Raw genomic sequence first — 18,057 nt, 5'->3', positions numbered from 1 at the left:
TGTGTTACGGACATAGCAGTAAAGATTAAATTCAGATGCCAGTGATTTTTTGGGGGGTATGCAAAAAAACAGCGTTCATTTAATCAGGGTTAGTGTCCCATTTTCATCGGAGTCTGCTGTGTGTGTCAGTTTTTAACATCATTTTTCATCAGTGATTATCTTATATGACAGAATAACAAAACTGCAAAGTTTCTCCTATCCATTACAATATAAATGACAGACAGTACGTGGATCATACACTGATGCCATCTGTTTGCTATCCATGATTGTCACGGACCTATTGACTTGCATGAGTAATTATGATCCGTGACTCTGATCAAAAGCGGATATGTCTACCGACACAGTCTGCAAAATAACATGGACATGTGAACAGCTCAATAGATTATAATGGGTAAGTGAAAACGGACATCGGAATAAAGAATGGCACGGTGTACAGCCATATTCTTGAGACCAAAATGACGGGAAACCAGATGAACCCTATAACAAGTCAATAGTATCTGTCCGCAATTACTTGGGTTCATTGAGTCCATTATGGCACCATAATTAAAAAAAAAAAAACTCTTTATAAAAGCGGCCCATGAAGATGGTAGGAACAAATTGTTCAATGATGTTTAAAGATTAAACTTTCTTCTGAAAATTAAATGATCAGATTCTCTGACATCAGGAAGAGCAGTTTATATGCGTCTCTGCTTCAACTTGCCTTGTGAGAAAATTAGGAACGGACTGAAAAATTCCCAAAAATAATGTCATACTTCTCTTTCCTGTGGTGTAGTACAGTGAAATGAATGCATGTGAGTTACACTGCACCTAGATAGACCTCAATTTCTGGATATTTGTCTTGAGGACAAACTATAATTTGACATTTTCAGGCTGAGGATTCTGATACTGAAATGTTTTTCTAAACAGACTAACACTGGCTTGAAATAAGTAGGTGATTTATCTTCCGCAGAACAGTGCTAAACTGATGGTTTAGGAGAACAAATTGTTTTCTGGACATGTGTTATGTGAAATTGCAGGATTGGCAGCACAAGACGAATCCCATAATGTATCTTGTGTATTCTACGAGGGACATCCAAAACAGTCTGTTGCTAGGCTGACCTCTCTTGTGCCTCTCTGGGTAGCTAAGGGGGTCAGTCATCAATTCCTTCTCACCATGCACAGAAAGAAGTGCATCATCTATCCCGGGGGTATGTGTTTGGATGCTGCCCCATGCTCAATTTAACAAACTGCTGAAAGACTGTATGAAACAGATGATGCGTAACATATCATTCATAGCAATAATGTGCAAATGTATGAAAGGCCTGTCTCTAGAATATGCATTGCCATTATCAAACTATCTCCGCAGCATACAGTACATTATCTTACCAATATTGTTCAGTTCAGGGTCGGGACAAGTACTCTAGGCATATGAAGCCAATGCCCCCCACCCGATGAACCCTAATCCCCCAAGTAAAGGAATGAGTCGAAGACAAAAGTAAAAGAAGCCTTAACGCACCCCCCTCCCACTTAGATGGGTCAGGTAACAGGCTCTGATGACCACTTACACTAAAATTGTTATCTTTTTCAACAAATAATACCATGAAAATTTAAAAAAGTGATGTACTTTAGGGGTGAGTCTCAAAAGGAAGTGTATTTTCAAATGTAAATACACAATACTGGGGATAAATAGGGATATTCATCCCTTACATCCTATATTTAAATGTCAGGCTCAGTGACTGTCATGGAAACTAATATAGCTTAACTATAATGGTGGCCAGTTGGTTTCAAGTTAAGGTGTCCAGCATTTGGCGGATACCCTAATGGAAACTAAACAGACCCCATTATAGATAAAGGGAAACTTATGATGTTTTTTACATCTGTCATGCGACAAATACAAATTGCAACAAAAGTGATGGTGGTTCTGGTGCCACATTCCTGTACTGATGGTGGTTCTGGAGCCGTAGATCATGTACTGATGGTGGTTTTTGTGTCGTATTCCTGGTCTGATGTTTGTTATGTGCTGTATTCATATACTGCTGATAGCTCTTGTGATGTATTCATGTAGTGATGATGGTTCAGGTGCTGTATTCATCACCAGAACCATCATCCGTACATGAATACTAAACCAAAATCATCATCATCAGTACATAAATAGAACACCAGAGACATCGATAGAGCTTAAATACAGCACCAGAACTATAATCAGTACATGAATACCTCACCAGATCCGCCATCAGTACATTAATGCAAAACCAGAATCTCAATCAGTACATGAGACCCCTAACAATTGCTCAAAAGACCCCTGAGAAGTGCACAGCTCAGGAGACCGGAGATAACAGCTCCTGCCTAATCTCATGCAAACAGCGGAGTACGGCTTCAATAGAAAGCACAGACTTCTATAGATAATTATATGGATGATAAAATATGAACCTTTTTTCAAAAGGTTAGTAACTCTTTAACTTGAATCATAACACTGCATCTTATTCTTGAAGGTTACTGCTGCAAGAGAAAAGAAACTGCCTCTTAAAGCATCTTGAAGAAGCTACTCGTCTGACTTCTTACCTTCATACTCAAATTAAAAGGTTGGTACCAACCCATAAACCTACTGTAAATCACCAGACTCCTGATATTATATATTGCTATTTTTTTATTTTTGCACACCAAATAGTTGAGCTTCCGATGTTACTGAGCTGATCAGTACTGTACAGATATATTCCAATCATGGTACCTGTATATGCTAGCAAAGTGTGATTTTTTTTTTTTAAAAGCAGTCAATTATGCTACAACCATATTTAAAAATTTATGTCATTTTTTTTGCTGACGTGGTGTATACGCTTACAAGAACTACCAATTTTTATCCTAAAAGTAGCATTCGTTACCTATAGACTAATATGGGATCCATTAGTTGGATCTTTGCATCTTTTTTATGACATTGGATTGTAATTTTTGCCTATGGATTACTGATGTAGGGCATCATCGTATAAACCAAATTGTGATATGATTGGGGCCCTACCTCCGGCATTTGTGGCTTTTGCGATACATTGGTAAAGGCAGTTTTGTGCATTTTTTTGTGTGAGTGTAGGCTTGTAATTTATTTGGACACATCTGTAAATGTAATCTGAATGCTCCTTGCATTTATCTTGTGCTTTTAGAGATTTTTACCTGCTTTAACTTTGCACTACATTCTGTATATTGTACTTTATGGGTATTTTTATTGTATGTTTGACGTTGCAGCTTGTCCGCCAGCAACCTTACCGTGTCTTCTGGCAGCAGTCGAGGTTCTTTGGCCTCAAGTCGAGGATCTCTAGCATCAAGTCGAGGTTCGCTCAGCTCCATAAGCTTTACCGATATTTACGGCCTTCCTCATTACGAGAAGACTGACTCTCACTCGGAGTTTTCTCAGCATATGCGTTTTGATATGATTCCATTAGATACTGTCTGCAGAGACAGTCAATACTCTGAAACAGCCGGACTCTGCAACCTCAGCAAACACAAGATGTCAATGGACACCCCCCAGTCATTAGCCTCTCTGTCATCACGTTCATCATTGTCTTCGTTGTCTCCTCCGAGCTCCCCTTTGGACACTCCCTTTCTCTCTGCTTCTCGAGACTCCCCACTGGCTCAAATGTCAGAGGGTCTGGAGGAAATAATGGGGGCTTTGGAAATCATAAGAGGGCATGTTCCCTCCCTGACTGATGAAGAGACTCAGGGGACTTCTTCCCATTTGCTAGGTTGTTATGCCGAAAGAGGTCTCAAAGAAGGGGGAGCACAGTTTTCAAGTCTACAAATGAGAACAGGTATGTGCCACAACCGATATTTCACCTATTATAGCGCGTGCTCTCGGGTTACTCCGGCCAATATTTCCTTCTAAGACATTGACTTCTTGTTCTTCTCACACTCCCACAACGATCATTATTTTGTAATAGGTGAGGTAAAGACGTTTTTTGCTGTGATGCTTGCAAATGAAAACTTTTTACAGACACATTCTCCTCTATATACCTGATATGTACTGTATATTTGCAAACTATTATTTAAAGGGTTTGTCCACTTTGTCTTTTTGTAACAATTGTGTTGGGAACATGATTTTGTGGCGTTTCCTGATATAGAAATGTTACAGACTGCATAACATGGCTACTGGTGGATGGAGGCGCATGTGATCAGACATGTCCTTCAGCCTCCTCCAATTGTGACACGTTGCACATGGGAAGGTTGCTTCTCAATTGGAGGAAGCGGATGGACAGGTCTGGTCACATGCTAGTCTACCATTTTTTGAAAAATTGATGAGAGCAGCATGAACTCTAAGGCCACGTTCACACTTTCAGTATTTGGTGAGTTTTTTACCTCAGAATTTGTAAGTACAAAACCAGGAGTGGGTCAATCAGAGGAAAAGTATAATAGAAACACGTCACCACTTCTGTATTTATCACCCGCTCCTGGTTTTGGCTTACAAATACTGAGGTAAAATACTGACCAAATACTCAATGTGTGCACGTGGCCTAAAAAAAACAGCCACAAAAATGCTTTACACTAAAATTTGCACCTTTTCCTCTACCTGTGCAATCTGTGAGGAAGGCTGCACTAAGAAGAATGGGAGGAGAACCTGTAAATCGGAAAACCTTTTTTTTTTGCAGGCAATAACGCTCTGTATTTTGCAGTTTCTCAATGCATTTTCTGCAGCAATCAATGCAATAATAGGGAAATGTATAATGTTAGTAGTTATACTTCTTCATGTAGGCGGCACTTTTAGTTTTGACTTAAAACATGAACCCCTTTAGACTGGATTCACACACAGATCTGACTTTCTTGCATCTAGATGTTGCTTTAAAATCTGTAGTTAAATATAAGACAAAACATTTTAGTTTGTGGCATGTTTAAGCTCAGTATTTTTTTTTAATCGAGCATGCTCTGGGTACGGCATTTTTTCTGGCATTTTTCTCACAGATTCCTTTACAAGTGACATTTTTTTTGTAGGAGTGTTTAAAACCATTGGAAAGGAAGCCTGATCCTGCATAATGTGAGCTAGTTATTTAAATGAATATTCGCCTTTTATCTCCTTTGGGGGGAGATTTTTTAAGCCATTTGCATAAATTTTATGTTCGAGAAAAAGGCACAAACTTTGGTGCACCCCTGTTTTGTGCAAAATTTGGAATTCTTTTTAGACTTTATGCTGCGCTCACCAATTTTCTAAAAAGTTCTTGGACTTTACAGGAGGGGCTGGGCCAACCTCTGACAGATTTACAATACTTTTTACACCATAAATTACAACAGAAGTCATTGCCAGCTCATTGGTGGTGCACAGACAACCCAAGATGTGCCAATATATTAATTAGTTTGGCACATTTTACTGTAGCACGCTTCTGTTTAAGACTGGCTTATGAAATGCCAGTCTTATTGGTCTTAGTGAATTCCCCTCCATGTCATTTTTAGGATTTTAGAATCCTGTTTTGATTCATTTTATAATTTTTTCTTCCCGCAAAGAAAAGTGCGATAGTACTACCCCGGTGCCCTGCACAGTAACGATACCTCCCGTTAGTTCCACGTATAGTAACAATATCTGATATGAGAAAATGTGTTAGAGTAATGATGTCTCCCTTTGTGACCCCCTCACAGTAGTAATGCCCCCTTCTGTTGCCCCATGCAATATGAATGCATGTATAATACCCCCTCCACAGTATGAACAATACAATGTTGCCGTACATCATTTCTGCCCCATACAGTAAACGCTTGCACCTTTTATTCTTTAATACATTTGAAACATTCAAAATTGTTGCTCCATAATTTAATAATTAATATTGTATGAGGAATATTATTAATATCCTACATATTGAAATAGTGTTCCCTATCCTGGACCAATACAGTAATAATGTCCCCTAACTGCCCCCATGCAGCAATAATCTCCCCCAATTGGCCCTATAAAGTAATAATCTCCCCCAATTGGCCTTCTATAGTAATTATGTCCAACATTTGCTACCATAATTAATAATGTATGTTCTTTATTATGGCCCCCATACAGTAATTGTCACACATCTTGTAATAATGTCCCCTATCCTTTAATGATGTCTCCCAGCTTGTTATCCTGGCCAGCATCCTGGAGTAATATCATCCATCCTGTAATAATGTTTCTATCTTGACCGCTTTCTTTAATAATGTCCCCCATTCTTGCCCCCTTCTTGTGGTAATGTCCCCCGTCCTGGCCCCTTCCTGTAATCGTGTCTCCCGTACTGGGGCTCTTTTGCAACATATTTTAAAAAAGATTAAAAAATAAAAATAAAGATTCTTTTCACCTTTCATTTCTCCCATGACAAGCAGTGTCCTCTTCCTCCTCGATAAACCAGTGCAGGGGTAGGTCGATGCGTACATGGCAGTGACATCATTCTCCACCTGCAAGGTGCCCATTGACGTTGGGTGCAAGCCTCTGATTGATTGGCCAGTGGCTTGTATAGTGCAGGGAACCTAGTTGCACTCTCCAACCATGAGCGTTTCATCCCTGAATGCTGGGGAGAAGACCACTGAACGCCTCTCCGATCCTGTGAGTAGGAATCTGTCAGAATGGAGTGATGTGCATGTCAAGCATGTGCACCTCCATTCCATTTATTGTGTACGGGATTGTTCTCTATAGTGGTTGAATGGAATGGACATGTGCATGCTTGACCTCAACTTTATTCAGATGGGGTGAAGGCCAACCCTTTAAATCTAAAGCTAATACGCAGTATTTTTTATACCAATGTAGTAAATAATCACCTCTTAATAGGATCCTTTGGTGATCACTAGGGTTCCCAACACTGGAACAGTTACTGATCTGGAAACCTTTGCAGTGTCTTGTGTGAATGTGGTGTTCGATCATGAGCACCAATGCTCCATTCATTGTCAATGGAACTTCTGGCTGCTGGATAAGACCCAGTGCTGTACTAGGACATCTCCTGCTGGTACATAAAGAATGAATAAAGCCGAGGTGCACATGATCAACCTCCACATGCACCATTTATTCCTCCTACCATTCTCTGTAACTGTGGGTTTCCAGCAGTTGGATCCCACCAATCAATAAGTTATCCCCAGTCCTATCTAAAGAGGATAACTTACATCTTTGGTACAGTTCTTTTACTATAAAGATACAAGTAAGTCTATATGTTCTTGCGATATGCCCTACATATCAATAGTAACTCGAATGGTCGTGCTCTATGTATCAGTCCTCATAGTAAAAATAACCACCACAAATATTGGCCAGATATAATGCAAAACATCCAGTAGATGTTTCACAATTGCCAGCTTGAAGCTTCTAAAGTAAACCAGCAAAAAATGGACTTATGTCAAAGGAACATCCCTAAACTGAAATACATCAAATAGGTCTCATCCTAAATAAATGACATGTCTGAATGATCGGAGTGATCCCTCAGACGCAAATAATGTTTTCTTCAGGCAGAACAACTTCGTAAAAAACAGATCAAAGTTAAGGTTTTATAAGACTGACACTGGAATACAGAGATTTTGGTGCCAGTGATGTCTGAACGGTTCTATATTAAGTTTATGGTGCTGATTTAAGAATATGACTTCGGTTTTTCCAGATTGCCTCTAGTTTCTGAGATATTTAATAATTAATTACAGTAGAATTCTGGCTTCAAAAAGTCGCTTTTATAGCATTGTAAGAGTACAAATTGAAATATAAAATAATTATATGGGATATTGCATTACCTAAGACACTGTTAAAGAGTCAAAAGACCCAACGCTATTGCATTTGTTATCACACACAAGTCGCATTGAGGGAATGCATTATTTTCATGGATGAATTATTTAAAAAACTAGAACAAATTCAGCAAAAGTAATGAGATTTTTGAATTTAGCATTCTCAAAATACCCTGAATCCATTCAAAAAACCTTAGCAAATGAAATTTTTTTTTCATGTAGACCTGTGTTATCAGTGTATGCTGGTGTATATGTGCTCCTAATGATTATGCTCTCCTTCACGTTCATAAAGGAAATGCATCACGATTTACATGGTCTTACTATACCTCTTGAGTCTGTAAGTCTGCCACGTATAGTGGTTATATGTTTGCCCAATCTTCGATATTTGATGACAAATGATCATCATTAGGATGAAGTGAACGGTAAGTAACAAGAAAAAGTCCAACTGCTCACCCATAAGGTATCCAAGCTGCCTCGTGCGTCAGGAACAGTGCCAACGCGCGTTTCGCATCGGCTTCCTTTGAGGCCCACTGGACGGCCACATCACTACGATACAAGTGTATGGAAACAAGGCCGCGCCCACTAGCCAGGAGTATGTATAACTCATACATTATTATTATCAGTATCTGCCTGCTAATTGGCTGTAGCAGTCACCTGACGCCCCGCACCAGAAGATGAAGCTAGGAGATTGACAGAAAACACCTGTAGTCTGGAAGCCAGGAGTATAAAACAATTTTAAAAGTTAATTAAAGGAGTTTTCCACTACTCAGGTAACCCCTTCTCAATCATTACATTTCCCCCAGTAAAATAATAACACCCATACTCCTCTCTTGTACCAGTGCTGTCGGCACCAACAACAATGTCATGTGATCCCTGTAGCCAATCAGTGCTGGCTTCACTCTGTCCTCCTTCAGACAAATCAGACATTCCAAGGAAGTCAGAAAGTAGCCGCATCTCTCAGCTCCTCCAGATATCAGTTATGTCCGAAGAAGGGGACAGTGAAGCCAGCGCTGATTGGACACAGGGATCTTATGCCATGCAAGCCCCAGGAGTGCCAGGGCTGACACTGCTGGAACAACGCAGACTGCGGAGGGGAGTATAGGTCTTATTATTTCACTGGGGAAAAAAACATAATGATTGAGAATGGGTTGTCCAAGTAGTGGACAACCCCTTTAAATGCAGAAGGAGTTAAAGGTGTTGATACGATGAAGACAACTACTGCCCTTATGCCTTTTTAGGGCATATGAATTTCATAGAGGAAATTCCCCTACTCTGTGCATTACATGGGTGGGCATACTTCCATTTACTGCTACATTTTCCCTGCAGGAGGAATGCTGAGCGCAAATTTCATCTCCAAAATCAGCTGTTTGTGAGAAGTACTGAAATCCCAGGAGACTGTATTTTCAAAGAGGGATATATGTATAGTACATTATATTGGGATTTTCCCACAAATAGCAATTATCAGTATCCCATGGATGTCATTGGTGGGAAACCGCCTTGATGAATAACTCTGTGCTATTCATGGTGATATGCTTCCATCTAGTGGTTAAATTGAAAACTGCACCATATTTTTAGACCCTTTTAAAAAAATATGAGTCAACTTTAAGTCTATGACAGTAACATAATAGATTTTATTTCAAATCACATTATTTTCTTGTAATAGTTAATAAACCAGATATTTTGGCTCAGTTAGTTGAGTCCCATTAGGTCAATTTTACACTAATAGTTTACAGTCTAAAAGTTAAAACATGAGTGTATACAGGCTACTCCACTAACCCACGGTAAGTGAGCACAGCAGAATATACAGTGAGCTTTGTTTAGTCTTTTTTTTATGGAAGTATCACATTTATTGACAGATTATTTAACCAATATAATTGTGTTTTGTATCCTTTACAGAAATTGCAATCCCTGAGGACTGTGCAATAAGTCTAGAGAAAGCCAAAGGAGTCTCTGCTGGTCTATCAGATGATTCTCTTGCAAGTGACAGTGGTGTTTTTGAAGCTTTATGTAAAAGGTTTGCAATCTTATTTGAATTTTATGTAGTGAATATACACAATTCTGCCCCAAAAATATTATTAGTAAATCTTAATTTGGTACAACCTTTTTATGGTCTCCATTTAGGAATGAAAATGTTGAGGATTCCAGATGTAAGGAGTCAGAGAAACGAGAAGAGCCTCAAGTGCAAGTTGGAGTTGTGTGAGTGAAAGTGTTATATCAATGTATAGGTTTTCTGTGTCTTATCACTCTTATTTTATTGATAAGGCAGACAGATATTCATTGTTTCATGTGTCACCTTACTACATCTGCCTCTTAGGGCTCTTTCAGACGTCCGTGTTTCGAGTACATGTGGTGACAGTTTCCACACGTACTTGAGACATTGACACACGTAGACTCTTTCAAATGAATGGGTCTTCGCACATGTCAGTGTGTTTAAACGTACCGGGTGTCCGTGGGCAAAACACGCTGACATGTCCTATTTTTACCTGCAGCACGGACCGCAAAACGTCCCTCACACATGCACACTGATGATATCCGTGTGACATGTACCGGCACCTAGGAATCAGTTGTACTGTTCACGCTGTTACCAAGTGACTGGTGCTGCAGGCATCTGTCATCATTGTTCCCTGCTGCCGCTGAGATCAGCGTGAGTAAGGGACAATGTTGACAGTTGTATTCTGCCCCCGCTATGTTCAGCAAGTGTAAAATAAGAATAAAATAAAAAACACTATACTCGTCTAAAAAAACAACCATAAGGCTATGTGCGCATGATCAGGATTTGAAGCAGAAATTTCCTGAGCATTTCTGCATATCCTTGGCAGAAAAAAAGCTGTGGAAATTCCGTGTGTTTTTTACGCGTTTTTGATTTTTTTGAAGCATTTTTATACATCAATGAATGCTTTTTGGAGCTAAATAAAGTTATTTGGTGGGACATTGCTTAAACCTTGGATTACCATCAGAACTGGGGTGAGTATATTGGTTAATTTAAATGACTAAAGAATGTGTCTGTTGTATTTCAAATAAAGTGTTTACTCTGTGTCTGTGTGTTTATTTAACTTTTTACTTTTCTTTAAGTAGGTTTGGTCATGAAAAGGTCTGATTGACACCTTGTCATCACCAAACAAAAGAGCTAGGTGTCAGCTAGTCCCATTCACCTAATCTTCATTAGCATTTCTATTTATGTAATTTATGTGGCTGCTGTGAGCTGCTATTTTTAGCCTAGGAAGGTGCCGTTTGCAAACATGGTCCCTGGCTATAATTAACAGCTCACAGCTGGTTCGTTAGCCGCTACTTCCCCCCGATCAGCACTCACCAGCGCTTTGGACGCAGCGTATTTTTGTTGCGTCCAAAATGCGGTTTTCTAATACCACACTTTTGTTGTTGGTAAATGTGAATCCATCGCATATAATGACACTTCAATCTGTCAAAACCTGCAGCGGAGGATAGCGTGTCCACTACAGAAATTGACATGCTGCGGGTGAGTTTGGTACGTGGCCACAAGCAGGAGCTGCTGCACGTGTGACGCTGCGTGTTTATACAGTTGTGCTCAAAAGTTTACATACTCCGGCCGAATTTTTCCTTTCTTGGCCTTGTTTCAGAGAATATGAATGATAACAAAAAAAAACGTTTTCTCCACTTATGGTTATTGGTTGGGTGAAGCCATTTATTGTCAAACTACTGTGTTTTCTCTTTTTAAATCTTAATGACAACCAAAAACATTCAAATGACCTTGATCAAAAGTTCACATAACCCAGTTCTTAATACCATGTATTTCCCCCTCTAACATCAATGACAGCTTGAAGTCTTTTGTGGTAGTTGTGGATCAGGTTCTTTAATTTCTCAGATGGTAAAGCTGCCCATTCTTCTTGGCAAAAAGCCTCCAGTTCCTGTAAATTCCTGGGCTGTCTAACTGCATGCTTCAGATCTCCCCAGAGTGGACTGTTATCAGCGGGAGCGGCGATTGGAGTAGTAGTTCTCCTCTCCTGACTCGGGTACCACCTGCACCGCGTTTCCGGAGCATTTCCCGTTCATTGACTTTAATTGAAACGCAGCAAATTTGCATATACGTGGGGATTTGCTGCGTTTCAATTAAAGTCAATGGGCGGGAAACGCTCCGGAAACGCTGGGCATAATGATCATGCTGCGTTTTTTTCCGCAATGCTAATCCTGAGCGGAAATTTCCGCATCATGTGCACAGCACATCAGGATTAGCATTGCTATAGCTGACAGACCTATCAACAATCGTTTTTGCAGCAGAAAAAAACGCAGTGAAAACGCATCAAAAACGCATTGTGTGCACACAACCTAATACTCCCCTGTCCGACATACTATCCCACAACGTAATCCATCTGACCGACAATTCTGCATCAACGTCTGTGGTGGCTTGATGCGACCGCACACGCTGAAACGAAGAGGAGAATGACTAGCTGCAGCGAGCGGGCCCCTGACCTGCACTGGGTTCACTGAGTGGCAGGACACCGCTCGGTGAGCTCAGCGCAGGTCACGGGCCCGCTCGCTGGAGCGAGTCATTCTCCTGTGCTACTCAGCGTGTGCGGTCATATGGATTACAGTGTGGGACACTTATTTCATCTTCGAACAGGTGAGTATAAAGATTTTTTTTATTTTATTCTTATTTTTACACTAGGAGACAATGGGAGCAGAATACTACTCTCCACATTGTCCCCTGCTGGTGCTGATCGCAGCGATGGCAGGGGACAATGATGAGGGAAGCATTTAGCACCTGGCGCTCGGGAACAACGCTAACTGTTCCACTGATTCCCAGGCGCCGGTACGTGTGATACTAATGAGGCACACATATGCCACAGGTGTCATACACACGGACACGAATATCTCAGGTACTTTGTTTTTTTTTAGTACTGGAAATATCCGGACGTGTGAAAGAGCCCTGATAGTATGACTATATAAGAGATTATTTACCTTTTGGCTGTAGTAAGTAGCCCCACTTACCATGTATTTTATTGTAGGTATGATTGTGGAAGCGAATGTCTTTTCGTGCATATTTTAAAGCTTAAACATTTTAATGGACTTTCTGTCAAACAAGGATGTAAAATGTAAGTATTGTTAAAGAGTATCTATTTTTTAATTATCAGTTTTTGCAAAGTTATGAATTTTTGTAATGTATTCCATAACGTTATTATGCTTTGTTCTCTCCCCAACACTATGATAGAACTGCTATTTTAACTGCCTTGTTTCTGTTCTTTTACAAGCTGCTCTAGCAAAAATTCAAATATTCAGACATTGGTTACAAGGAATAAGGCTACGTTCACACATCATGGTTTTTTCAGCATTCATTTTTTGCAGCAAAACCTAATCTCTTGCCAGGAGGTTGTTCAGGATTTTTGTTGCTGTTTTCTTGCTTTTTTGCTTTTTTTTGGTGCGTTTTTTTCAGCATTTTGTTCACTGTCCTTTTGTTTCTGTATGTATGTACATAAAGTTAAGTGAAAAAAAAATCCCATTCTGTTTTTGGCACAAAAAACACTGAAAACTTGACACCTGCGTTTTTTCACCACCCATTACTTCCAATGGGTGAAAAAACATTGAATAAAACGCTGAAAGAAGTGACATGCTCTATTTTGCAAAAAACCATGCAAAGCACAAAATCCTGAACAAAAAAAAAACGTGTACATGAGATTTCTGGAATCTCCAAGACTTTTATGATGTGTGAACATAGCCTAAATCCTGCAAAAAACAAACCAAGCTATATATACCACTTAAGTGATATAAATTGATTATAACCAGTCAAATCATAGAACCTAAAACCTAGTCAAAGAAATACACGATTGATAAAAAGTAATAAATATTAATTACAAATCTATATAGAAAATTATAAGGAGGTGCCAATATAGGACATAGGAAAACCCCATAAAATTAAATATATAATATATATATATATGTGTGTGTGTGTGCGCGTACACCAAAAGAATGGTACTCTAATGTTATGTATGTTTTTTTTATATCAAAGTTCGATCTATATTTGAAACAAGTTTAGCACTTCACAATTGAACTAGAATAATCATAGTAAGCTCTAGAAGTGACGCTTGCATGGAATATTAAATATACATTTTATTGACAAAAAAATAAAAACATAAAACAGGGAGGAGGTGCTAAAAAAGAAAACTAAGGAGCTCATGGTAAGTATATTGTGCGTCCTAAACAGTAAATAACACGGTTAATAGACAGCCTATTCAAACTCCATTCTTATAGTAAATGACCAGAGTTAAAGATGGAATATAGACTCAAAGTACACTGTATGGGAAAAAGAGAGAAGGGATACAAAATTGATGCAGAAACTAATAATAGCTGTAGGTAAAGTGCTTTTAGTGCGATTAGGTAAATGCATGAATTAATATAAGTCCCTAAAGTGCTATTGTGCAAAAAAAGGATTTGGACTAAGGAAAATGCTTTATATCTCAAATATATCCTGTAGTGCAAATTTAATAGCAACACGTGCTTATACAAAAGCACGAAATAGTGGTTGTATAGAAAAAATGTGTGTAAACATGTCTAAATCCCATTAGTTCAACTGAATATAAGGTAGTAAATTACTGTTCCTTTAAGAACTGGTTGCAGCAGCCAAAGGCATAGCTTATACTAGGGGTCTCAAACACGCGGCCCGCATGCACCATAGACCCCGATCGCGGCCCAGTCCAGGAGCTGCCGGCAGCTGGGCTTCAGTTCAGTGTATTGCCGTGCAGAGACCGGCTCTCTGCACAGCAATACCAGTGCCAGCTGCCTGCCTATCAGAGGCCAGCAGCTGACATCTGCGTCCCAGCGCAGCAGCGTATGACGTCACTGACACGCGCAGATGTCAGCTGCTGGCCTCTGATAGGCAGACAGCTGGCACTGGTATTGCTGTGCAGAGAGCCGGTCTCTGCACGGCAATACACTGAACTGAAGCCCAGCTGCCGGCAGCTCCTGGACTGGGCCACAGGTGCAGAAAGGACTTTTTTTTTTCTCTTGTATGTGTAGAACGGCACAAGGGACAGTCCTCCAAGATGGGGACCAGGTTGGGGACAGTCCTAAATGATGGGGACCAGGCTGGGGACAGTCCTAAAAGATGGGGACCAGGCTGGGGACAGTCCTAAAAGATGGGGACCAGGCTGGAGACAGTCCTAAAAGATGGGGACCAGGCTGGGGACAGTCCTAAAAGATGGGGACCAGGCTGGGGACAGTCCTAAAAGATGGGGACCAGGCCGGGGACATTACTACAAGAGGGGGACCAGAATGGGGACATTACTACAAGAGGGGGACCAGGATGGGGACATTCCTACAAGATGGGGACATTACAAGAAGATGGGAACCAGGATGGGGCATTACTACAAGATGAAGACATATCTACAATATGGGGACTGGTATGTGACATTACGACAATATGGGGCCCAGTATGGAATATTACGATAAGATGGGGACAAAGATGGGGGACATTACAAGATGCTGACCAGGGTGGAGCACATTACTACAAGATTTTGGCTGAAAAACTTCAAAATAAAGCATGAAAAAATATTTTGCCACTAAAAATGCTGCTTAATATCTAAACTAAAGTAAACAAAAAAAGTGCATGTTTTATTATCGCCACATCCATAACGATCCAAGCTATAAAAAATAAAACAGCAAAAATGTTCAAAAGCTGTATAGAAAAAAAAATGGTATCACTAAAAATGTCACTTTGTCCTGCAAAGAATGCGGCCCCCCAAATTAAATTTTTTTCCGTGTGCTGCCCATATACCCAGCTGACTTTGAGACTCCTGGCTTATACAGTTGAAACCAGGAGTTTACATACACTATATAAAAAGACACATATTCATGTTTTTCTCAATATCTGATATGAAATCAGAATAAACCTTTCCTGTTTTAGGTCAATTAGGATTACCATAACTTTTAATATTTGCCAAATGCCAGAATAATGAGAGAGAGAGAATGTTTTAAGGCATTTTTATTACTTCCTGCAAAGTCAAAAGTTTACATACATTTCATTAGTATTTGGTACCATTGCCCTTAAACTGAATGACTTGGGTCAAACGTTTGGGATATCCTTCCACAAGCTTCTCACAATAGTTGGTCAGAACTTGGGCCCATTCCTCCTGACAAAACTGGTGTAACTGATCCAGGTTTGTAGGTCGCCTTGCTCGCACCTGCCTTTTCTGCTTTGCCCATACATTTTCAATAGGATGGAGATCAGAGCTTTGTGATGGCCACTCGAAAACATGGACTTTGTTATCCTTAAGCCACTTTATTACCATTTTGGCAGTATACTTCGGGTCATTGTCCATTTGGAAGACCCATTTCCGCCCAACCTTTAATTTCCTGGCTGATGTCTTGAGATGTTGCTTCAGTATAGCCACATAATCTTATTTTCTCGTAATGCCATCTATTTTGTGAAGTGCACCAGTCCCTCCTGCTGCAAAACAATCCCAAAACATGATGCTGCCACCCCCGTGTTTCACGGTCGAGATGGTGTTCTCAGGCTTCCAAGCTTCTCTCTTTTTACTCCAAATGTAACGATGGTCCTTATGCCCAAAGAGTTCAATTTTAATTTCACCAGACCACAGGACATGTCTCCAAAGATTAAGGTCTTTGTTCCTGTGTGCACTTGCAAACATTAATCTGCCTTTTTATGTTTCTTTTGGAGTAATGGCTTCTTCCTAGTAGAGTGGCCTTTCAGCCCATGTTGATACAGTACTCCTTTCACTGTGGTTATTGACATAATCTTACCATCTTCCGCCATCATCTTCACAAGGTCTTTTGCTTTTTTCCTTGGGCTGGTATGCACATGTTGGACCAAAGCACGTTCATCTCTGGGACACAGAACCCGTCTCCTTCCTGAGCGGTATGATGGCTGGATATTCCCATCTTGTTTGTACTTGCGTATAATTGTTTGTACAGATGAACGAGGCACCTGCAGGTATCTTGAAATTGTCCCCAAGGATGAGCCAGACTTGTGCAAGTCCACAATTCTCTTCCTGATATCTTGGCTGATTTCCTTAGACTTTCCCATGATGCTGCACAAAGAAGCCATGTGTTTCAGGTGTGCACTAAAATATATCCACAGGTGAGTCTTTAATTAACTCTGATATTGCCAAAAAAACTATCAGAAACTTCCAAACACATGACATCATCATATGGGCAGTCCAGAATTGTTTAAAGGCATAGTAATCTTAGTGTATGTAAACTTTTGACTTTGCAGTGAGTAATAAAAATGCCTTAAACATTCTCTCTCTCTCATTATTCTGACATTTGGCAAATATTAAAAATTATGGTAATCCTAATTGACCTAAAACGGGAAAAGTTTATTCTGATTTCATATCAGATATTGAGAAAAACATGAATATGTGTCTTTTTATATAGTGTATGGAAACTTCTGGTTTCAACTGTATATGCAGTATAATGAGCAAACCATTACATGTTATATGTGGCATTAATTAAGCAAAAGGACTGTGCTTGTTGTTGCCATCCATCTAACTAGATACAATATATAGCAGGCTGATAATAGTTAGTTTGTTATTTACCTTCAGTTTGGGAAAACGGTAAATCAGGGGTAAAGTAGCTCCTCCATGCTGCCCCGACGCGGGCGAAACGTGCTTCACTTCTATGTCAGTGTCACTTCTAGAGTTTATCAATACACACCTAGTATCTGGTAAGTCATGTTGATTACTCAATGTTATGTATGGGTATAATATAATGATATATATGTATATAATGGTATACTATAGGATGGTATCAAATATAAGTAATATATTTAGGTGTCAGTTACCAGCAATCACTCCCTATATCAATAAATAACATATAGAATCATAGTATAAAATGCTTTATAATATAATCAATTTTTTGACTGTAGGTAATAAAGAACCAATAAATCTAGTGTCATATACTAGTAATAGACTAATAGCTGTTACTAATGATAGTACAACTGAATATAAGAAACTACAATATATCTTGCAGGCGTTCCTCCCCTCTTAGAACACACTTCTTCCTTCCTCATATGCTTTTGTAATTAGTTTTTGGCCTCCTTCAGATGTCATTTTTCATGTTCTATTTGTGTTTTCCACATATACAACACTTTCCCTTTATAATCTTTTTGGTTGTTCACATGTCTGTGTTTTTTGCGGTCAAATGTCTGCAAAAAATAAGACATGTCCTTTTTTTATCTGCGTCATATATCAAACTCGCCATGCAAGTATATGGGTCAGTGAAAAATTCAGCCAGCGCACTGATGGCATCCTAGTTACACTTTAGTGCTGACATTTTTTACTAACTGTTTGCTAGGAGAAGCTTAGGAAACCTCTATTAGCTTTTTTTTTTTTTTTTTACATAAAGAGAAAAATTGACACAGACCAAACACTAACGAAAATCCACATTAATGGAAATCAGTCGTTTTTTTTT

The 18,057-nt window shown here is 39.5% G+C and overlaps 1 protein-coding gene across 1 annotated transcript in view; it reads left to right on the top strand.

Moving 5' to 3' along the window:
* WWC3 (WWC family member 3) overlaps window positions 1-18,057 on the top strand; it is a 168,625-nt gene that overhangs the window by 135,830 nt on the left and 14,738 nt on the right. The window contains exons 10-14 of the mRNA XM_073667314.1: window positions 2,472-2,561; window positions 3,214-3,776; window positions 9,556-9,673; window positions 9,781-9,855; window positions 12,642-12,728. Coding sequence (XP_073523415.1) covers window positions 2,472-2,561; window positions 3,214-3,776; window positions 9,556-9,673; window positions 9,781-9,855; window positions 12,642-12,728 — 933 coding nt within the window. The remainder of the gene's footprint in view (window positions 1-2,471; window positions 2,562-3,213; window positions 3,777-9,555; window positions 9,674-9,780; window positions 9,856-12,641; window positions 12,729-18,057) is intronic.

The sequence above is a fragment of the Phyllobates terribilis genome, unplaced genomic scaffold, assembly GCF_046119375.1.
Source record: "Phyllobates terribilis strain yellow unplaced genomic scaffold, ASM4611937v1 Scaffold_2__4_contigs__length_985480577, whole genome shotgun sequence".
In the NCBI taxonomy this organism is placed as follows: domain Eukaryota; kingdom Metazoa; phylum Chordata; class Amphibia; order Anura; family Dendrobatidae; genus Phyllobates; species Phyllobates terribilis.
This window is presented reverse-complemented; position numbering and strand designations above follow the sequence as displayed.